The sequence below is a fragment of the Mytilus edulis genome, chromosome 5 (genome assembly GCF_963676685.1).
Source record: "Mytilus edulis chromosome 5, xbMytEdul2.2, whole genome shotgun sequence".
NCBI classification, from domain to species: domain Eukaryota; kingdom Metazoa; phylum Mollusca; class Bivalvia; order Mytilida; family Mytilidae; genus Mytilus; species Mytilus edulis.
The window spans coordinates 1871220-1896502 of record NC_092348.1 but is presented as its reverse complement, the minus strand read 5'-3'; the positions used below and the strand labels follow the sequence as shown (position 1 = coordinate 1896502).

Genomic DNA, 25283 nt, shown 5'->3' with positions numbered 1-25283 from the left:
CATCAATAGTACATAACCATTTGGTGATGGTGCTTTTAAAAATATCATCAATATTACATAACCATTTGGTGATGGTGTTTAAAATACATAACATCATTAGTACATAACCATTTGGTGATGGTGCTTAAAATAAATACCATCAATAGTACATAAGCATTTGGTGATGGTGCTTAAAAAAATACCTTCAATAGTATATAACCATTTGGTGATGGTGCTTTAAAAATTATCCTCAATAGTACATAACTATTTGGTGATGGTGTTTAAAAAACATATCATCATTAGTACATAACCATTTGGTGATGGTGCTTAAAATAAATATCATCAATAGTACATAACCGTTTGGTGATGGTGCTTAAAATAAATATCATCAATAGTATATAACCATTTGGTGATGGTGCTTAAAATAAATATTTGGTGATGGTGCTTAAAATAAATATCATCAATAGTAAATAACCGTTTGGTGATGGTGCTTAAAATAGATATCATGAATAGTACATAACCATTTCGTGATGGTGCTTAAAATAAAAATTATCAATAGTTCATTACCATTTGGTGATGGTGCTTAAAATTGATATCATCAATAGTACATAACCATCGGGTGATGGTGCTTAAAATAAAAATCATCAATTGTACATAACCATTTGGTGATGGTGCTTAAAATAGATATCATCAGTAGTACATAACCATTTGGTGATGGTGCTTAAAATAAAAATCATCAGTTGTGCATAACCATTTGGTGATGGTGCTTAAAATAGATATCATCAATAGTACATAACCATTTGGTGATGGTGCTTAAAATAAAAATCATCAATAGTACATAAACATTTGGTGATGGTGCTTAAAATTGATATCATCAATAGAACATAACTATTTGGTGATGTTACTTTAAATAGATATCATCAATAGTACATAACCATTTGGTGATGGTGCTTAAAATAGATATCATCAATAGTACATAACCATTTGGTGATGGTGCTTAAAATAAAAATCATCAATAGTACATAAACATTTGGTGATGGTGCTTAAAATTGATATCATCAATAGAACATAACTATTTGGTGATGTTACTTTAAATAGATATCATCAATAGTACATAACCATTTGGTGATGGTGCTTAAAATAAAAATCATCAATAGTACATAAACATTTGGTGATGGTGCTTAAAATTGATATCATCAATAGAACATTACTATTTGGTGATGTTACTTTAAATAAATATCATCAATAGTACATAACCATTTGGTGATGGTGCTTAAAATAGATATCATCAATAGTACATAACCATTTGGTGATGGTGCTTAAAATAGATATCATCAATAGTACATAACCATTTGGTGATGGTGCTTTTAAAAATATCATCAATATTACATAACCATTTGGTGATGGTGTTTAAAATACATAACATCATTAGTACATAACCATTTGGTGATGGTGCTTAAAATAAATACCATCAATAGTACATAAGCATTTGGTGATGGTGCTTAAAAAAATACCTTCAATAGTACATAACCATTTGGTGATGGTGCTTTAAAAATTATCCTCAATAGTACATAACTATTTGGTGATGGTGTTTAAAAAACATATCATCATTAGTACATAACCATTTGGTGATGGTGCTTAAAAGCAATATCATCAATAGTACATAACTTTTTGGTGATGGTGCTTAGAATATGTCATATAAAATGTTTTTGAGTGTATTACATCATAAGTTACCAAGATATAATTTATGGTTAAAAATAACCTAATGTGTGTATACAGTTGTTTCAGTTGATCTTTCTTTTAAATTCGGTGCAAACGGCAGATGGATAATATGCAACAACCTTGGCTTTAACACCTAAATTACAGGGTTGGTTGTTTTTTTTTGCAAAATGATAAACAAAACCTCAGATAATGTGGAAAAAGACAATTCAAAACATTTAGTAAATAGTTCTGTCTTTCATACCTTATAAATTTCAAAAAAGATTATGTGTTCATTTTGATATGATCTTGGTAAATATCTTAATCTGACATCATAATGCTCATGTGAACTTGGTTAAAAATTGACTGTCGAATTAGCCAAGACTGCTAAAAGTGGTGTTTAAATTTAACAATAAATTGTCAGTAAGTTTCACGTTGCTGCAACCCTACCTTCGTACAACGCTACCCTAACTGAAAACTTTAACCGTCCAAATGCACTGCTTTCAAACGATTACAATTCCTTGTTTAGTGAGCAAAATCTAGACCAAAATCGTTACTTGTACTGATGACACCTAAGGTTTGGGAATAAGTTACACATTGTGATGATAACATACTTGTTACTTGTACTGACGAAACTGACGGTTTAGGACATACATTACAGTGTCGGGCACAATTCTGTCTGGCAAGGTCAATAAAAACGTACAAGCATTTGATCCAATTTCTGCGCATGCTGAGGGGTTCTTGTCGACACAAGAGGGTGTAGCAGTTGTCATCTGATCAGCTGAAACATATATATCTTTATGTAGATTGAAGACCATATGTAGATTAAAAAGCATGTGTAGATTAAAGAGCATATGTAGATTAAAGAGAATATGAAGATTAAAGAACATTTGTAGATTAAAGAGCATTTATAGATTAAAGAGCCTATATAGATTGACGAACAGTTGATTAAAGAACATTTGTAGAGTAAAGAGCATATGTAGATTGCAGAGCAGCATATGTAGATTAAAGAGCAGCATACGTAGATTAAAGAGTCTATGTAGATTGAAGATGGGTTGATTAAAGAACAATTGTAGATTAAAGAGCATATGTAGATTGCAGAGCATATGTAGATTGCAGAGTATATTAAGATTAAAGAACATTTGTAGATTAAAGAGCATAATTATGTAGATTGAAAAGCATACGTGGATTAAATATACTATGTGGATTAAAGAGCCAATGTAGATTGAAAAACAGTTGATTAAAAAAAAATTGTAGATTGAAGAGCATATGTAGATTGCAGAGTAGCATATGTAGATAAAAGATCGGCATATTTAGATTAAAGTACAAATGCAGATTAAAGAGCCTATTTTGATTGAAGAACAGTTGATTAAAGAACATTTGTAGATTAAAGAGCATATATAGATTGCAGAGCATATGTAGATTAAAAAGTATATTTAGATTAAAGAACATTTGCAGATTAAAGAGTATCTGTAGATTGAAAAGCATACGTGGATTAAATATACTATTTGGATAAAAGAGCCTATGTAGACTGAAGAACAGTTGATTAAGGAATATTTGTAGATTAAAGAGTATATGTAGATTAAAGAGCATATGTAGATTAAAGAACATTTGCAGATTAAAGAGCATCTGTAGATTGAAAAGCATACGTGGATTAAATATACTATGTTGATAAAAGAGCCTATGTAGATTGAAGAACAGTTGATTAAAGTACATATGCAGATTAAAGAGCCTATGAAGATTGAAGAACAGTTGATTAAAGAACATTTGTAGATTAAAGAGCACAAAATTATGTATATTGCAGAGTATATCTAGATTAAAGAGCATATTTAGATTAAAAAAAAACATTTGTAGATTAAAGAGCATATGTAGATTGAAAAGCATACGTGGATTAAATATACTATGTGAATTAAAGAGATGAAAAATTAAAGTGATTGTGAACGCTATAGGGAAACATTGCTTCCATTTAAGAATCGCCAGCTTTATATTAACATAAATAGTATTTAAACATGGTACACATTTTGACACAATATATTGTTTGAATTTGATGTATCTTTTTTTTCAGTTCAAACCGTATCTTATAACAAATTGATTCAACTATTTTCTTATTACCTAGGACATTAGTTTTCTCAATTGAATTGTTCTGTTATTATTTAGGTCATAGGTTTTCTCAATTGAATTGTTTTCTTATAAATTTGGTAATTAGTTTACTCAATTTACTCAAATGAATGTTCTCATTTTTGAAGGTTTTACACTTGGCTAAAGATGCCTTTAACAACTAAATTTAGACTTTGGTAGATGGTTGTCTCATTGGCAAATCTTACTACATCTCCACATTTTTATATAGGGGAAATAGGTCTGTTATGTTTTATGACCACGTGTATAGGTTATCTAAATGTAGATATGTAGATTTTTCACAAGTACATCCATGTCATTGCTAATAAATCTTGTCAGAACATGCTGTTGTTTTTTTTACAGTGTTTAGTCCTTTCTCTTATGTTTTATGATCTCATTAATTTATAACAAAACTGTGTTTTAATATATAGTATCATAGCTCGTCACTAACTAACATCTGATTGCCGTGTTTTCAATAAATGTGGAACGTCTGTCTTAATATTATAAAAACAGAGATTTTCATTCTTGCAATCTATTGAACAATATAAAACACTTTTAGCAGTACAATGAATAATGAATAACATTTTCAAACTTTGACAAACTTGGAATAAGCAGGGCAATTAATGAATGTATGTGTGTGTTTCCTTTACTACAGCGACCAAAGCAAAAACAACCTCCTAATTATTAAATAAAACAAGGACGAAAGATACCAGAGGGACAGTCAAACTCAGAGATTGAAAATAAACTGACAACCTCATAAACTTACCACACATCCCACAATAATGTTGACAGTTTTCTTTAGCCCATGGTACATACTCGTTGACACAAACCTTTTTACCATATAAATCACATTTTGGAAGTTTATCTTGACATGAAGGGGTAGGTGTGTTCATACCAGGCTGAGCTGTAAAATACAATGACAATTATTAATACTTAAATGTCGTCACAGCTGATTGGACTGTATTGAAAAATATGATTTCAAATGAGGTAGGTTAGGCAAAATCTTTTTTTAAATTTTGTATCGGAGTGTAGATTAATTTTTCACAAGATTTGTATTAACCATCAACATAAACTAAAAGAGGGGCAACCGACAAATTGAAATTGTACATTTTATTTAGCTAACCGAGGGACAAATGTAGCTTAAGGTATTATTTGTCTAATTTAATGTCAGTATATCAATGATGCACAAACCTGAAAACATAAAGCCTTAAGGTGAGACATAAACATAGTATAACTAGCTATGTATAGTGAATACATACCACACATTCCACAATTATGTTGACAATTTCTCCTTCCCCAGGCATCATAAGGTGGCTGACATACAGACTGGCCATAATCAGCACAGTTTTCTATGGCATCAGTACATCCAGGGTGGGGATCTGGTGTTGGTATGAAGGGAGTAGGAGTTACAACACCGGGGGCTACTGTTGTTGGAGTTCTACATTGCAGTCTCTTACAACACTGACCAGGTACAGGTATAAGTTCACAGAGAGCAGGAAGTCTGGTGAACTCTGGACATCTGAATTAATAAGACATGAGAGTGTCAAAGCAAGTCAAGACATTAAAACCAACTGGAAAGAAGGACAGGAAATTTTGCATATCACTGGAAAAGCATTGCGTGTAAGAACTTCAATGTATATTGCAGTGCAACACAATTGGGTAAAAATTATTGACGTGGAGTTATCTTCCTTTGTTCATTCGTTAACTATATCTATTTAAAAACAAGAATGTGTCCATAGTACACAGATGCCCCACTCGTACTATCATTGGACATTTTCAGTGGACCGTGAAATTAGGGTCAATACTTTAATTTGGCATTAAAATTAGAAAGATCATATCATAGGGAACATGTGTACTAAGTTTAAAGTTGATTGGACTTCAACTTCATAAAAAACTACCTTGACCAGAAACTCTAACAAGAAGTGGGACGAACAAACGGACGGATTGACGGTAGGTGGGGCATACAAAACAGACCCCGCGCAACTTTCTATAAAATAGTTTTCTTGACAAGTATGGTATATAAATCATTTTAAAACTTAAATAAATATTGAGAAGAAAGTTTCAATTATTTGATGGGTATGAATAGGATCTAAATTATGTTATTGTTGTGACAAGGCCTACAAATATAGCTATCAAGCCGGTATGGAACACCGGAGATCACCCCTAGTTTGTGGTGGGGTTCGTGTTGTTTATTCTTTAGTTTTCTATGTTGTGTCATGTGTACTATTGTTTGTCTATTAGTCCTTTTCATTTTTTGCCATGGCGTTGTCAGTGCATTTTCGATTTATGAGTTTGACTGTACCTCTGGTACCTTTCCTCCCTCTTTTACAATTCAACTCAAACAGGGATAGGGACAGATATTTACCCTTAGTTGTTTCCCTAAATATGACATTAAATTTATTGTCCACATTTCAACCAGTTCCCTTGGTAACACCCTCAATTTTATTAACAAAAACTGAATAATTTACTTTTTATTTAAATTCCTAGAAAATTAATTAAACACCTCCATTTTAATTGGCTAAATTATAATCAAAGGTTTAAAATAAAATGAAAAACTAACTGTGCAAAACACTGATATCTTCCTGTTTTACTATCCACACATTTACAATGGAAATCACAACCATCGTCCCATTCATCACCAGCTTTGTAGAATTGTCCTTTGTAGATACAACCCACTGTAAACACAAGACAAAAATATTATAATGTAGAATTTAGTAAACACCTTTATAGAATTGTCCTTTGTAGATACAACTTACTGTAAACACAAGACAAACATATTATAATGTAGAATTTAGTAAACAGCTTTGTATAATTGTCCTTTGTAGATACAACCCACTGTAAACACAAGACAACATATTATAATGTAGAATTTAGTAAACAGCTTTGTATAATTGTCCTTTGTAGATACAACCCACTGTAAACACAAGACAAAAATATTATTATGTAGAATTTAGTAAACAGCTTTGTAGAATTGTCCTTTGTATATACAACCCACTGTAAACACAAGACAAAAATATTATTATGTAGAATTTAGTAAACAGCTTTGTAGAATTGTCCTTTGTATATACAACTTACTGTAAACACGAGAAAACATATTATAATGTAAAATTGTCCTTTGTAGATACATCCCACTGTAAACACAACACAAACTTTTATAATGTATAATTGTCCTTTGTAGATACACCCCACTGTAAACACAAGAAAAAATATTATTATGTAGAATTTAGTAAAAAGCTTTGTAGAATTGTCCTTTGTATATACAACTTACTGTAAACACAAGAAAAAATATTATAATGTATAATTGTCCTTTGTAGATACATCCTACTGTAAACAAAAGACAAAATAGTATAATGTATGATTGTCCTTTGTAGATAAAACCTACTTTAAATACAAAATATCATAATGTAGAATTAATTAAACAGCTTTGTATATTTGTCCTTTGTAGATACAACCCACTGTTAATACAAACAGAAATAATTCAATTATAATAATTGGTGTCGATAGTCACCTCAATTAAAACAAAGATACAAGAGGGACAGTCATACTCATAGATACAAAAACAGTAAACTGACAAAGTCATGGGAGTTATCTCAAGTGCTCCGGTAAGGTAAGCAGATCATGTTCCCCAGATAAGAATTTAGTAGCGCAAACATCTATTGAATATTTGCCCTGTTGTATAGATTATAAGTACCGTGTCTAGTTCTATGAATCTTCCTGGAACCAGTGCGCTTTTTTCAATGCAATCAAAGGTATGTTGATTTTTTCAGTACAAATTAGAATTAGGTTTATTTTTTACATGAAATGAATGCAACCTTATTTCAACTTAAGACAAAGTATCAATTAATGCTTGAAATTGCAGAATTTAACAGAGAAAGCAATTGGGCTATGCATTTGTACGTTTATATCTCAAATGAGCTTATCAAATTTAAGAAGACCAATAAATATGTCTGGGATATAGTTAGTTCATGAAATAAAGCTGGTTTCGGCGATTTAATTCATTCCCTCTTTTCAGTGTTTCTGTTGGTCTTTTGTTTTTTCTGTTATAGTTGGTGTTGTTAACTCGGTTTATGTTTGTGATCTGGATTCGTTTTCTGTTTGTCAATTCATGACTATTAAACAGCAGTATACTAATGTTGCCTTTATTTAAGGTAGTTCCAAACATCTTCATTAAAATTATATTGCCTTTAATTTAAAAAAAATGTGTGATTCAATTCATTTTTGACCCTTTGAATAAATATTAGAAAAAGTCAAAAGAATTGAAAGACACATTTAATCGGAAAAATATCATTGGATAAACATCCCCTTTACAATACAACATGAATAACATTTTCAGCTTTTTATTACAGAACTACCTCTCTGTTGTGTTTTGTAAAAAGTAAAATCACAAAACAATTAATTCCGAGGAAAATTCAATCGTAAAGTCCATTATAAAATGACAAAATCAAATGACAAAACACATCAAACGAATGAAAAACAACTGTTTTATTCCTGACTTTGTTCCGGCGTTTTCAAAAGTATCAAATAATATATATAGAACCTGTTTTAATAGGGTTAAATCTCTCACTTGTATGACAGTTGCATTCAATTCCGTTATATTTACAACGATGCGTAAACAAAATAGACATAATAATATCGGTACAGCAGTCATTACTGCGTTACAATCTCAAAACAATCATTTACAAAAAAATCCCTAAAGCATCTATCAATTAAAAAAAAAACAAATGCATTGCTTTGCGTGTCTGATGTCAGAAAACGTAAACGTCACATAGGAAGAAATTTTGTCGCTCAATGTGTAATAAAAAAAAATATTATAATTTCACATTTGGAAATTGTGGTATACAGGGTTAAAAAATCAAAAGTTATGTTAAAAACAATTTCAGAAATAGACCGAGATTTAGAATTGTCCAAAAGTTCTTTAGAACTTTTACGAATACACATATGATTAATACCATTACGAGAGTAAAAGAATTTTGTCGTTTGTCTTTAGAATTTTCAAATTTATAATAGAACAGTAAAATAACGACATATAATAGAACTATAACATAATGACGGGATCTTTTAAAGTACAGATTCACGTTATAAGAACAAAAAAAAAAATGTCGCGTATACAAAATACACCAGCAAATTGAAAAAAATACTACAAACACGTTGACGGGATGTATCAGTACCGAGCCACGTCAAATGGATAAAACAGAAAACAAACCAAACAGTAAAAGTGGTATTAGGAATATAACCAGGGTTTCCTCTGGCGGTCGCCATTTTCGCAATTTGCCGAAAAATAATAATTGTGGCGATAAAAATTCGGCATTTGCGAAAGAATTTGGCAAAAGAAATATATATGTAACGATTTATTTTTCTCCATCTTGTTTATTTACTTTTTTCCCGAGTTTTTCTGACTTTACCCGATTTGTTATAGTAATACCCGATTAGACAATACTCGGAATTCACCTTGACCTCTTTAAGATTACGACAGAAAATCAATAATCAGCTGATTGCATTGTATAGCTATGGACAACAAAGGACTAATTAATAAAGGTGTTGATTGAATTGTTTGACAAAATGATATGGTTAAATGGCTTCCACTAAATGTCACACTACAGAATTTATTTACCACTTTGCGACGCACGTGTTTGAAGCAAACTTTTGACGTCTCCTCTCTTTTTAGAGATAGTTTAGAAAATAAAGCTGTTGTTTTAACGAAAAATGTTCAAAAGCAAGAAAAATCTCCGATTGAAAACTTATTATCCTTTGACTTTAATATAGGTAATCGATTTGGGAGACTACTTTAAAGTCGTTTGAGTGACACACGTGATTCAAGCATAGTTTTTCGTCTCAACTTTTTCATTTACGATGGTCAAGAAAAGAAAACTGTCGTTATGAAGAAATCTATCCAAAAGGTTGGGAACAACCCCTTGAATGAGAGTAACCCTTCAATGTTATGATACAAATGAAATGAGGGATCAATTTCGTGCGATAAAAGCTTTTGTTTTGTTGTAAAAACAACTTCTTAGTTCAAAAGGGCACATCAGTATTTTTCTTTCAAAAGAAACTTTCCCAACGAACTATACTGATATTATATGATCAAAACATGTCCATTTATTTTGTTATATTCCAGGACTTATATATTCTTTATTATTAAAAGTATAGTGGCCTCCTCATTTACAAAAGTTGTTTAAAATACAATGAATATTTAAAGTTAAAAAAAATATGTTGTTTCAAAGTAAATGATTAGTGTTTATTCATTAAAATGTAGACTCTAAAATAAGTTTGAGAGAATAATCATAGACACAATTGGGCAAAATCATCTTATTTAAGGGAGAGGGGGTAGAAAAAAAGGTAAATTTTAAAACGAAAAATATATTCATGTTACTTGGCGAAAAAATAAAAGTGGCGAAAAATATATTGTTTTGGCTAAAATGGTGGCGAAAAAATAATTGACCCAGGGGAAACCCTGAATATAACGAAGAACAATATAACACGTTGTTAAGATGAAAAACAACGTCAAGACGCAGAATCTATATATCAAGCTTAAGACCATCATGTATTATTTGTGAAGATGAAACTGAATTTTTATCAACAAGATATTGATACCTTCCGATGAACTTTTTCATACAAAGGACGAGACGTTATTTGACATACCCCTGGTTCATCACCTTTTTGCTCAGACACTGGTGACATTTTACAAAGTCTCAGTAGGAGCTGCAAACTCTTGTAAAATCCCATATGCAGGTGAAGTTGGTTATTGCTACTAAGTACCACCTTAAATGCTGGAAAAAACCAACAAAAGAAACAAGTTCAATAAACTATAATTAAATCTGACTTTATCTCCAACGATCTGTATAAAGAAAGTCTTACATCCATCAACACTGGCGGTGTTGACTCCTGGTTTATAGGATACTCCAACACTGGTGGTGTTGACTCCTGGTTTATAGGATACTCCAACACTGGTGGTGTTGACTCCTGGTTTATAGGATACTCCAGGTCTAAATCCTGAGAATCCACCAGTATATGAACCAACAACTGGAAATTGAGCATTAGGCTTCACTATTGATCCAACTTTGGTGGTACATTGAACTGTTTTACAACATTTGCCTGGTACAGTTGTTGTGAAACACTCTCTTGGTAAGTTATTGTATGTTGGACACCTGATGAAATAAAACAGAAATGTGTTGAAAAACATTGATAAATTTTTTTCCAATCTTTGTAGTCAAACCACGGTAAAAAACAAATATAGTCACAAGATTATAACCACTGCCCTCTGATATTCATTTGATGTATGACGGTTTGTTGCATATAAACAGGATAATGTTAAGTCTTTGTTCTCCTCTTATATAATGCGTTTCTCTCGGTTTTAGTTTGTTACCCCGATTTAGTTTTTTTTGTCCATAGATTTACGAGTTTTGAACAGCAGTATACTACTGTTGCTTTTATTTGCATACTAGTTCAGGGATAATGGACGACATACCTTACTCCGAATTATACCAAAGAAACTAAAATTAAAAAAAAATAACTTGCTCTAAACCATTGCCTTGCATATTTATATGCTAAACAATGAAGTAACAATGATTCAAAACGATATTTTTCTGTTTTGAAGAAACAATCGAACAATCGGAATATAACACACTGCAGACCTTACAATTTTGTCAGTCAAGACCAACAAGTTTTGATAAGTTTGATTCTGAAATTTGAAATTAAGGTATGAAAGAGTATTTTCCCTATACATTTAAAGGATTTTGTAATGATCAAAATGTTAAGAGTTTCTTTAGTGTTTGAACAATCCCTTGAAACTGTCATTGAAACACTTACTGTGGTTTACATTCATAATATCCAGTGGATCCATCTACGCAGGTACAAGTAAAATCACAGTCAATATCCCAGGATTCTCCCTTGTTGTATACCTTGTTCTTATATACACACTGATCTGTTAATATAATAAAACAATGAAAAATTTACAGAGGTTCATGAAAAGTCAGAGTCAATATCCCAGGACTCTTGCTAGTTGTATATATTGTTCTTATATATAAACTGACCTGTAAATATAATACCTTAACAAGTAAACTCTAGTGTTCCCTTGTTGTATAGTCTGTCATTACAAACACACTGATTTATAAATAGAATACTAAGGTACATTACCTAAAGTTGTCATTTATCTGTTTAAAACAGATGTGTAAATACGTAAAATGTCTTTTGTTCTTGAACAATTGACAGGTCTTTCCTTTTGTAATGTAAACTACATGTTCAAATAGACGTAGAATGTATTGAAAAGTTCAAGGTCAAACTTAAAAAGCTTTAAAACATACTGAAAATCCTTTAAATAAGGTCAAAAACACATAATTCGCTATATGGGACATGACCTTGACCTTTGACCTTTTGACCTTTGTCAAGGTCATTAGTCCCAAATGTCATTGCTGAAGACACCTTGGGTCTAGGACCTTTGGTCATATAGCAAAAGCTGAGTTTGCCTTTTCAGAAACCTAAAACAAGAGTTCGCTAACAAGGTGTTAGGTCAAAGATCAAGGTCAACATACACATTTGACCTTGAGGTCGCATGAAATGATAATGAATGGTGAAGATCCTAGGTGTCTACAACTCACGGTTTCTGAGTTTTGGTGGCCAACCGACACCGGTTAATTTCAATAGAGGCATAGCCCTACCAATGAGTCGTTGAATCTTTTCGATCCAAATGTAATGAAGAACCAGGGTCTGGTCCTGAACAAATTTCACCCTTCGTTTTTTTACTACCTATTACGGTTACAGTGTTGGTACGATAACAAGGTTTTTGGGTTTCTTAGGGATTACTGCGAACCGACAAAATATTTCGACTCACAGGGCGAGTTCCGGATAGGTATTCATGACACCGATACAAAGTGTGAACATGAAAGCGACACGTCTTACGGTTAAGGCTGCTAACTTCGTCAAAGTTTGGTGGAAAAAGAATAATAATTATTATAATAATAATAATAAAACAGAAGAAATACAGTAAGTTCTTTCCCTTTTGAAAAAGGAAAGACCTTAATAATATAGAACAAAATAAGCAAAAGCCCGCCCATGGTCACAAGCAATCTGTACATAAAATATCAAAATATAGAATAAGAAATCTGGTTGATGTACACGTTTTTTCTTGAAAACAAAGTATAGGTTAAGAAATGGTCAGAGTATTCGTCTTCGGTTTCTTAATTTTTGTATTTATATACGGATATACTACATTAACTTACTACTGATGCCAGTGATTTGATTTGGTTTGATTGGGTATCCTCCTCCTGGGATTACACTACTTGTGTTTTGTGAGGGGTTAGGACTGATTTGAATAATTTGTATAAGACTTGTTGGAGCTGGTGTTGGTAGCGAGCCTATTTTAGTTGGTAATGACGTTGGCACAAGCTGAGGAACTGGGTCCATGGTACCAAATCCTGGTATATCACAACTTATAACTGGACAACATTGTCCTGGTACCATCTTCTTTTTACAGTATGATGGTAATGCTGGATAGGCTGGACACCTAAAATAGTTTTATCGAAAAGGATAACAAAATATAAAAGGCAAATTTAAAGAAAGAACGTCCATACCATAATCATTGAGACAAATTTAACCACTTTTGAAACGAATGGACAACAACTGTCATATTCCTGACTTGGTAAAGGCATTTTCAAATGTAGAAATGATGAATTGAACTTTCGACATGTATGACAGTTATCGTTCCAAGCATTCGAGATTCATCATTCCTTATTGATCAACGTTAGGTGGTTAACTAATGATATCGGATGTGTTCCTTATGTCGTAACTACAAACCCCTTCCCTGTCATGAATGTGACCTACCGAATAATACTATTTACTGGATTTGTAATCACATAAGCCACACGACGGGTGCCACATGTGGAGCAGGATCTGCTTACCCTTCCGGAGCACCTGAGATCACCCTTGGTTTTAGGTGGGGTTCGTGTTGTTTATTCTTTAGTTTTCTATGTTGTGTCATGTGTACTATTGTTTTTCTGTTTGTCTTTTTCATTTTTAGCCATGGCGTTGTCAGATTTTTTAGATTTATGAGTTTGACTGGCCCTTTGGTATCTTTCGTCCCTCTTCTATAGTAATGATGACACCGGAGACACAAAGTGAAACTAATAATGCCTGTACCAAGTCAGGAATATGACAGTTCTTGTCTATCGTGTCTGATGCGTTTTGTTATTTGATTTTGTTATATGATTATGGACTTTCCAAATTGATTTTCCTCTAAGTTCGTTATTTTTGTGATTTTACTTTTTTTTTAACATTGTTCGATTTGAGGTTCACTTGACATTAACACTAAAATAATGTGACATATTTTGTATGCCGTACATAAGGAATTTTGAAAAAAAACTAATAGAAAACTAAAAACTACAAGACAAAGTATAGGAAGAAACATGTAACTTCAAGTCAAATTTAACTATATAACACAGGAATTTAGGAAGGTTTTGGAGTTAATACGACCAGGCCCCCTTTTGGTCATTTATGTAGTTCAAACATAAACAGATACAATCTCACTTAGATATACATCTGTACAGTCCTTTAGGTCCGATCAAACAGGTACACACATCTTCACACCCATCATTCCAAGAGGCTCCCTGTTTGTAAGCATTGTTCTTGAATAAGCAGCTGTCTATAAGAAAAATCACAAGTCTTATTTAAAATACTCTAAGCTGTGATATTCTGAAAATGTGCTCTCCTTGATATCGAAGTTAACATATTGCAAGGTATTATAATAAACACACGCTATTTGAAAAAAGACACTTTTATACTTCTGACTTTGTATGTATGCAGGTACCAGGTTGACAGACACCCAAACAATTGACTTCTTGAATACATCTCTGAAATCTTACAACAATAGATATAGGAAGATGTCTATATGATTATGCGTTCCTTGTAAAATCTACGGAATTTGTAATGCAGCGCTTTTTATAAGGATATGAATAGCTAAATTTAAATAAAGTCAAAGATTTGAATTTTATATTGTGTTTCACTCTTACAAGTCGTTTACTCCATATAAATGATCATCAGATCCATGAAACACAAACTCCGTGATTTCAGTCGTTACAATAGCAAGTAAATGAATGTGCAAACAGAAATCATGTAGCTTTATTTACTGTGTTTTTGTTTTGTAATTTATCGCAGATTCACTAAAATTTTCTCTTGATGGTGTATATTTTTTCTGATCACCACTACATATATAAAGAAATATTTAAAAAAACATAACAGTTCATAACCTTTACTACTAGTATCCTGAAAAGCATTATGGTTATGACGGGATCCGTAGAAAACAGTATGTGTTCCTATTGGAACCAAATTAAACTTGTTTGGTGGAATGGTTCCTGTGAATTTGTTTCCAGTGATTGGAATATAGGTGCCACAGTCTGGAATCTGACAACATGAATCTGTTGGGTCTGGTTTCAATGTACAAATTGATGGCAAACTGGAGTAAGCTTTACATCTGTCAATAAACAAACAAAATATGGTCTTCACAATCATAAAGATGTCAGAAAGTTATTAAGAGAGTGAGCTTAACATCTGTCTATATACAAACATAACATGGTCTTTATAAAGATGTCAGAAAGTTATTAAGAGAGTAAGCTTTACATCTGTCTATATACAAACATAACATGGTCTTCATAAAGATGTCAGAAAGTTATTAAGAGAGTAAGCTTTACATCTGTCTATATACAAACATAACATGGTCTTCATAAAGATGTCAGAAAGTTATTAAGAGAGTAAGCTTTACATCTGTCTATATACAAACATAACATGGTCTTTATAAGGATGTCAGAAAGTTATTAAGAGAGTAAGCTTTACATCTGTCTATATACAAACATAACATGGTCTTCATAAAGATGTCAGAAAGTAATTAAGAGAGTAAGCTTTACATCTGTCTATTTACAAACATAACATGGTCTTCATAAAGATGCCAGAAAGTTATTAAGAGAGTAAGCTTTACATCTGTCAATATAAAAACATAACATGGTCTTTATAAAGATGTCAGAAAGTTATTAAGAGAGTAAGCTTTACATCTGTCTATATACAAACATAACATGGTCTTCATAAAGATGTCAGAAAGTTATTAAGAGAGTAAGCTTTACATCTGTCTATATACAAACATAACATGGTCTTCATAAAGATGCCAGAAAGTTATTAAGAGAGTAAGCTTTACATCTGTCTATATACAAACATAACATGGTCTTCATAAAGATGCCAGAAAGTTATTAAGAGAGTAAGCTTTACATCTGTCAATATAAAAACATAACATGGTCTTTATAAAGATGTCAGAAAGTTATTAAGAGAGTAAGCTTTACATCTGTCTATATACAAACATAACATGGTCTTTATAAAGATGTCAGAAAGTTATTAAGAGAGTAAGCTTTACATCTGTCTATATACAAACATAACATGGTCTTCATAAAGATGCCAGAAAGTTATTAAGAGAGTAAGCTTTACATCTGTCAATATAAAAACATAACATGGTCTTCCGGAAGATGTCAGAAAGTTATTGTTCAACAAGTTCAAGGTCAACGACTTAATATAAATGATATCGAACTTTATATCTGTCAATATATAAACATAACATGGTCTTCATAAAGATGTCATAAAGTTATTGTTCAAACACAACGACTCAATATAGATGAAGTCGAACGTTTAATACTAGGGTACCTTTCTAGTAAGGTGATTGAATGTATCATGTGTTCTCTGTATTAACTTACAACAACCTAGGAACTTTGAAAGCTATCAAATACATACCTCAATGTGGGACTAAATATATATGTTTCCATTTGTTATGTTTTTGATAAAACAATTATAAAAGAATAAAGTTTACAAGGCATGAAAGTCGCATACATACAACAGTCTGACATAAAAACTCAATAATTGGATAATATGTGATTTAAGCTTGAACATCATATATATGAATAATTGCTGCTCACGAATTTACCTTGTAACAGTTATAAAGTTGGTGTAGTGATCGGAAAAGTCACAGGTAAAATATCATGACATTTTACATGCTTTAAAGTAGAACAAATATTATAAATATCTTTGTATTAACAGGTATTACCACATTTGATTTTACCTTCTGGTACCTTTGATAACTATTTGCATTAATAGGTATCAGCACATTTGATTGTACCTTCTGGTACCGTTGTGAACTTTAATCACATAAGCAACACGACGGGTGCCGCATGTGGAGCAGGATCTGCTTGCCCTTCCGGAGCATCTGAGATCACCCCTAGTTTTTGATGGGGTTCGTGTTGTTTATTCTTTAGTTTTCTATGTTGTGTTACGTGTACTATTGTTTTTCTGTTTCTCTTTTTCATTTTTAGCCATGGCGTTGTCAGTTTGTTTTAGATTTATGAGTTTGACTGTCCCTTTGGTATCTTTCGTCCCTCTTTTAATGTGAGGATTTTAAAGTCATAGGTAAAATCAAATGAAAGTTTACCTTATAACACAGTTAAAGATAGAAGTTGACACGAAGGACTTTAAATTTAAATTGTTGCACAGTTATTCTCATGATGGATTCAGTTGTACAGTTATGGAGATAGGTTTGGTGACTTTAAGATTCACACGTTTCATCGTATACTATCATTTTACCTTTTTTTCTTGTTGTACAGTTATAGCAGTTGGTTATAGTAGTTTAACATTACCTGTTTAATCACATTATAATTTACCTTGCTGAACAGTTATACAGGTAATTCCAAAAAAATGCGTCGGACTCATTGAAAGTATTAAACGTGTCGTTTTCATTTTCTTTTAAAGATGTTGGCATAGGTATCTTCAAATTCACATGTATAATCACAAGCATCGTAACAGTGAGAACTATTAGAGTGCTGTTCACCATCAATGTAGACACATACATCTGTAATAGTTATATAATAAGGCACATAACTTATGTCAATTCAGTAAGTAACAACCATACAAAATTATTTCTGTGGTGGTATAAAGTTGATGAACCAGGAGTATGCCAAAGAACGTCTCGTCCTTTTTCTAAAAAAGTTCATTGGAAGATACCCAGAACTTGTTGATAAATATTCCGTATCAACTTCACAAATAATACAAGATGGTCTTGAAGTATAGATTTTGCGTACTGACGTTGGTTATCTTAATAACGCGTTATAGTATTATTTTATTAGTCTTTATTAATATTACTTGTAAAATTTTGAGACATTCTTTTGAATTGACTCTGTGGTTATATAAAAACATCATGCTTTGAACGACAAAATTATTTCATTTACTTAAATTACTCTTACTTATGGTTTTTGACATACTATAAATGACTAAATTATTTCATTCAATAAAATACTTTAAATTTCTGTTGAGTCTGTTTTTTTTATTTTATACATTTGACGTGATATTGTACGTATGTATCCCGTCATACTTTGAACCACACCTTATTTATTTATTATTATTACATTTACTGTTGAGTCTGTTGTTTGTTATATCAACTTTATGTGACTATGCATGTATGTATACCTTCATACTTTGAACGACAAAATTATTTGTATGTCTACCTTTGCGAATTTCAAACGCGCATTTTTACACCAGCAATAAAAACCTTCTTTCCTTTACGGGTAGACTTTTTATATACATAAATTAATTGGTACAAGAAAAGCAAAATGAGTATGTTAAATTTGATGTATGCCTTTTTGTGATTCTTCGTTACATTTGTTGTTTTTATTGTGATATTAAGATGATAAAACAATATTGACTGCTGTACCCCTATTTTTGACATTTTTACTCTTTGAGTATGTTTGTTTTGTTCATACATCGTTGACAATGCAATGGAATTTCATGCGACTGTCATACAAGTGAGAGGTTTAGCTAGCTATAAAACCAGGTTCAATCCACCATTTTCTACATTAGAAAATGCCTGTACCAAGAATATGACAGTTGTTATCCATTCGTTTGATGTGTTTGGACTTTTGATTTTGCCTTTTGATTTTGGATTTTCCTTTTTTAATTTTCCTCGGAGTTCGGTATTTTTGTGTTTTTACTTTTTTTTATAAAAGGAAGACGGCATTTTAAATTTTTCAGCTCTTTATTTTATAGGTAATCAAACACTTTCAGTCAAAGAAGGGCTGAAACAAAACCAATCGAAAACGAAAAACAAACAACACAGTCTATAAAACAATCCAAAAAAAAAGAATGTTTGTAATATTAGATGCAGATCTGGATTAACATCGGTCACCTACTCTGTATTGCTTATGAGTTGTTAAATACACACTACAGTAGTATGCAGCTGTTCGAAAGTCACAAATCGATTGAGAGAAAACAAATCCATGTTACACATTTAAAATCAGGTTAACACATCAACAATAAAGGGAAAACAACGAAGCAACAGAAACACTAAAGTGCAGTAAAAATAACAAAACCGACAATGCAAAACACACAGACACGAACTATAAGATAACAACTGTCATTTTCCTGACTTGATACAGGACAATTAAAGAACAAAAATGTATGGTTGAACCTGGTTAAGCGGCTAGCCGAACCTCGCGATTGTATGGCAATGTTAAATATAGCACTCAACGATAACAACATGAAATATATACAAATCAGTTGATAAAAGGTTAACTCACCAGATGGACAAAACAAAACAACACTAGGTACATATCTGAGAGTACTTGCAGTTAACTGGCAGCTATTTCAAAGCCACTTACAACTAATAAAACAATCATGCATCTACAACTATATAGTTTCTGTATAGTGTGAACATAAACGACCGATTATGCGATAAGTTTAATTCGGTGTTGGCAGAATCACCTTAGTGATTACGAAATCGTGGTAACTACAATTGAATTAATTGAATGTTATCACTTCTTCTTTCAGTTCGGTGTAATCTAGAACTTGATGATTATAAGGAATTCAAACGCAAATGACAAGCCCGCAAATAGTCGGATATTAATCAAAGTTTAATATGTTTATTTGTACATGTTTCTATTTAAAAAAAAAACTTTTACTTGAGTTGTACATAATTATTTGAAAGCAATTCTTAGGTTATCGTACAATCATTTTTAAACATTTTATATAGAACGCAACAGCTGTTTTATGTGGAACTCTGATATTACTTTATGTTGTTTTGTCTTTACTTAATATGGTTTTGACCTTACGTAATGATGTTTTTATATAACTAAATATGAAATAGTCATTACTTGTCATTCTTTAATGTTGTCCTGTCATTCTTTGATGTGGTTATCCCATTACTTGATGAGGTAAAACCACGTGACCAATTCGGAAAAACCTGTTCTATTTTTATATAGATTTTCATGTTGTACTGTATGTGTCTTGAAAAATCTAACTATGAGTGTTGAAATTAAAGTTCGGGTTACTGTTTGAGTTAAGCTTTGAATTACTTTTCGAATCAAATTCATGCTCAGAATTAAAGTTCTAGTGAGCATTGAGTTTGTGGTTGGACTTCGCGTTTGAGTCACATTTAAAGGCAGAAACTTTGAATTTGTGTCACTTCTTGAGGTAGAGTTTGAGTAAGATTCGAAATTAAGTCTCATTTAGATTAATTAAGATTTCGAGTTGAATTTCGCGCTATTTTATATGTCTTTTTGAGTTCGTTATTAAATTTTCTGTCGCGGAACAAGGGCTTTTGCTCGTGCTTCTGTAAAGAGGGCTCCGGGATATATGCGTTCTTAAAAAAATGTTGCAGTATACACAACGCAACATAGAAGTTTAAATGATGTGGGTGTAAGAAATCAAATACAGGCAGCCGTACTCTCCATATAGTTACAAAAGGCAACCATGCACTATGTGAAAAAAAACTATTTTATAACAGATTTCAATATGCCGTTTGTTAAATGTGCTTTAAATGGGTATCGCCAAAGTTAAAGTTCAGATGAAAGTAGTTCAGATTTATTTGGTAGAAAAAGAGGAACGGCAGACAATTATTAAAAATTAAATCCTAAAAAATTTACAATATTCCGGACAAAATTGGGATATCCCCATACCACATGGCCTGTAATTTGATCCTCAAAGAGAAGCAGAATTATAATATTTTTTAAATAGTCCACGGAATGCTGTGTCTCGCCTGACATTGCTGCTTTCAGTATGAAAAGGAAATGTTGATTAGCTGTACATTAATCGGTAAAAAAAATATAAACATAATGTTTTTCTGTAGATGCTTTTTCTTGATATTGAGGAAAAACTCCTATACAAGTTTTAAAACACATCATAAAGGTAATAAATTTATCATGTCAAAACAATTTAATTCTGTTTAATTTAACTAAAACAAAACTTCATGGTTTTCAACAATGAGCAAAACCCATACCCGACAGTTAGCTATAAAAGGTCCCGAAATGACGCCACTTTCGACGACGTTGTTGTGTCTCACTGCCGATACATTGATGTCGCAGGCTCGACACAATCAAAAGACTAATACTTTTTTGTGAACAATTGAGACACTTCAAATAAACAAACACTGCAGTTACAGGGAAATTGGGGGAGCGGTCTGGACTAAGCGACAAAGCATCAATACTATAAAATAATAATTTTCCGAATTTATTTTAGCGTTAGTGATCATTTGAACATACATATTTATCTTTTACTTTTAATCAATTGAATTCACTGATCTACCCCGCCCTTATTGAAAAATTAACGCTTTGGAATATCTGTTTCACATGTGGGACGACGGACATGTTCCAGTTGTCTTAACCATAATACCTTCATCCTTTTGCTCGAATGTGAACCATATCACTCGGTTTGTAATTTCGCGAATAACACGACGGGTGCCACACGTTGAACAGAACCTCCATACCTGTATGGGTAAGCCAGTATCGCCCAGATGAATTTAATATATCTAGTAATGCAAATCTATGGAGTCAGCCAATTGAAACTGTGTTCAAGACACCGCAACTGAAAGTAAGGGGCATAGTGTTTAACCTCTGTCCGTCCGTCCGTATTTCCGTCCCATTATGGGTATATAGTTCTTCCGCATATTTCCAGTTTGAATCCTAGGAATTTTTCTCTTTATTTTCTGTTTGTACATATATTGAAGGTGTGCTGTATGTGGTCAGGGTTAAATTGTTATTAATATGTGCCCTTTTAGGAGAAAGTTGAACTTCGTCATTTTTAAAAAAAAATTCTTTCATAAGTAAGGCGTTTCCAGATAACTGCTCCTACAGTTTGAAAGCTAGGAATTTATCACTCTGCTAGCTGTTTGTATATGTATTGAAGGTGTGCATGTGGTCAGGATTTTTTTTCTTTTTTTTTCTTTTTTTGGATAAAAATTGAACTTTGTCCTTTTGGGATTTAAATGAGTGGAGTGCGGGGGCATCACTTTATCTAGTTTACATTTTTTTCTCGTGTTGTGCTGTTACAATACTGTTACAGTCCGATGTTCGTTCACATACATGTTGAACTCCGAAACAGGCACTTTGTTTGTGTACCTGCCCCAAGTCAGGAGCATGAAGTTCAATTGCTGTCGTTGGATATATACCTTTATGACATATTTGGTTGTTTTTTGGTAAAATATACCGTTAGTTTTTTCGTTTGATTTTTTTTTCACATAGTGCATGGTGGCCTTTTGTAGCTGACTACACGGAGTGTTGAAGGCTGTACGATTGCCTATATATGAATTCTTACATCCACTGCATTTAACTCTGGTGGATAGTTGTTTCATTTGCCATCACACCACCTCTAACTTTATTTCAAATCCTATGTTGCGTTTTCCATACTGCAACATTGTTTATTTAGTACGCATATCCCAAAGCCCTCTTTTCGGAGGCCCGAGCAAAAGCCCTTGTTCCGCGATAGAACATTTAATAACGAACTCAAAAGACACATAAAATTTCTTCAATTTCAACTCGATATCTTAATTAATCTAATTTAAATGAGTGGAGTGCGGGGGCATCACTTTATCTAGTTTACATTTTTTTCTCGTGTTGTGCTGTTACAATACTGTTACAGTCCGATGTTCGTTCACATACATGTTGAACTCCGAAACAGGCACTTTGTTTGTGTACCTGCCCCAAGTCAGGAGCATGAAATTCAATTGCTGTCGTTGGATATATACCTTTATGACATATTTGGTTGTTTTTGGTAAAATATACCGTTAGTTTTTTCGTTTGATTTTTTTTTTCACATAGTGCATGGTGGCCTTTTGTAGCTGACTACACGGAGTGTTGAAGGCTGTACGATTGCCTATATATGAATTCTTACATCCACTGCATTTAACTCTGGTGGATAGTTGTTTCATTTGCCATCACACCACCTCTTACTTTATTTCAAATCCTATGTTGCGTTTTGCATACTGCAACATTGTCTATTTAGTACGCATATCCCAAAGCCCTCTTTTCGGAGGCCCGAGCAAAAGCCCTTGTTCCGCGATAGAACATTTAATAACGAACTCAAAAGACACATAAAATTTCTTCAATTTCAACTCGATATCTTAATCTAATCTAAATGAGACTCACATTTGAGTCTTACTCAATCTTACTCAAACTCTTTATTATGAGGTGACTCAAGTTGTAACTATAACTCTGCCTTTAAATGTGACTCAAACTCAAAGTCCAACTCGAAACTCAATGCTAACTAGAACTTTAATTCTAAGTATGACTTGAATTCGAAAATTAACGCAAAGTTTAACTCAAACAGTAACCCAAACTTTAATTTAACACTAATTTAATGGATGTCCACACGCATTCATGCCACATAGAACATGAAAATCTATCTTAAAATAGGACAGGTTTTTCTGAATTGGTCACGTGGTTTTACCTCATCAAGTAATGGGATAACCACATCAAAGAATGACAAGACCCTAACAAAGAATGACAAGATCACATCAATTAATGAAACAAACATATCAAATAGTGTAACATAGTCTAATTTTGAAACATCATTACGTTATTTTAAAATCATATAAAGAATAGATAAATCATCATTTAGAAATAACAAACCCACATCATGTTATGAAACAACTACATAACGTTAAGTCACATACACATCATGTAATGTAATACCACATTGACTAATAACAAAACCATATTAAATAATGGTGAAACCACTGAAAGTAATGACAAACCCATATTGAGTAATGACAAAACTATATCAAGTCAATACGAAACCATATCGTGTTATATCGGAATATCATCAAGCAATGAATATTCCATATTGAGTTATATTAAAACATCATTACGTAATGTCAAAACCATATTAAGTAATGACAACATATCATTAAGTAATATTAGAACAGCATAAATTAACATCAGAGTCTCACATAAGACAGTTGTGACGTTCCATAATTTTAGATTCAAGAATGATAATGATACAAAACTTACCTTCTGTTTTCGATAGACTGTTCCCTGTAGTTACTTATAATATATTAAGTAATAAAAAGAATCCTTCGAAATATTAAGCCAATAATGAAACTAGTTATTCAACAGAAGAAGTATATAAAGAGTTCGTGAGGTCTAATTCCTTTTGTACTTGCTTATCATCCAGGAAGAGAACCATATAAATGAGGTCATTTAAAGATATCACCGAAATAAGATTTCCGAAAATAGATATAATGTTTAATCAACTACCAACATACAGTAACTTACTTTCACAAAGCATTTGAAATTTTCAATCCGTTGTTTATATTTCCCTAATCCTGGCCTGAAATAATTATAGTGTCCACCTACACAAGTTCAACAGTTCATTTAGCGAGATAAGAAACTGGATAATGAAAGTTTCCACATAGGAAACTGGAAAAAGTAAAATCACAAAAATACTGAACTCAGAGGAAAATCAATTAGGAAAGTCCATAATCACATGGCAAAATCAAATAACAAAACGCATCAAAAACGAATGGACAAGAACTGTCATATTCCTGACTTGGTACAGGCATTTTCAAATGTAGAAAATGGTGGATTAAACCTGGTTCTATAACGCTAACCCTCTCACTTTAATAACAGTCTCATCAAATTCCGTTATATTTACATGATGCGTTAAGTAAACAGTCACAATTAATAAAATAGTCAAAATATGGGTACATCAGTCATCATCGTATAACAATTTTAAAAGGGGACAAATTAACCGAACACAAAAACATCTTCTATCTACGAACATATTAATTGATTTGAGTGTCTGACGTCAGAAAATTTTATACGTCACATAAATTTGTCCGTTCAATGTGCCTACAAACAGTTTTAAAATTTACATAGGCAATGTAAGCGTACAGGGTTAAAAAATCAAAAGTATGTAAGAATAAATTACAGAAATAGACCGATATTAAAACTAGTCCAAAAGTTCTAGGTAGAATTTATGAGAATCCAAAAATAGTTAATACCACTACGCGATTGAATGATTTTGACGTTTGTGGTTCAACGTATATAGTAATTCATAATAGAAATATATCATAATGACATATAATAGACCAATATAATACTGACGGGATCTTTTAAATTACAGTCACGTAATAAGAAGAACAGAAATACAAAAAGTCGCATATACAAAACAAACCACAAAAAAATGAAAGCCAATACAAACACATTGAC

The 25283-nt window shown here is 32.1% G+C and overlaps 1 protein-coding gene across 1 annotated transcript; it reads right to left on the bottom strand.

The window, feature by feature from the left end:
- Positions 1-1705: 1705 nt before the first annotated feature.
- LOC139522747 (uncharacterized) lies at positions 1706-24235 on the bottom strand. The gene is made up of 11 exons (XM_071316252.1): positions 24084-24235; positions 17472-17659; positions 15030-15253; positions 14311-14425; positions 13008-13291; positions 11599-11713; positions 10648-10937; positions 6353-6467; positions 5052-5311; positions 4559-4696; positions 1706-2458 (listed from the first exon to the last, which is right to left on the bottom strand). The coding sequence occupies exons 2-11, from the start codon at positions 17657-17659 to the stop codon at positions 2295-2297; spliced, it is 1893 nt and encodes a 630-aa protein (XP_071172353.1). The 5' UTR covers positions 24084-24235; the 3' UTR covers positions 1706-2294.
- Positions 24236-25283: the final 1048 nt, after the last annotated feature.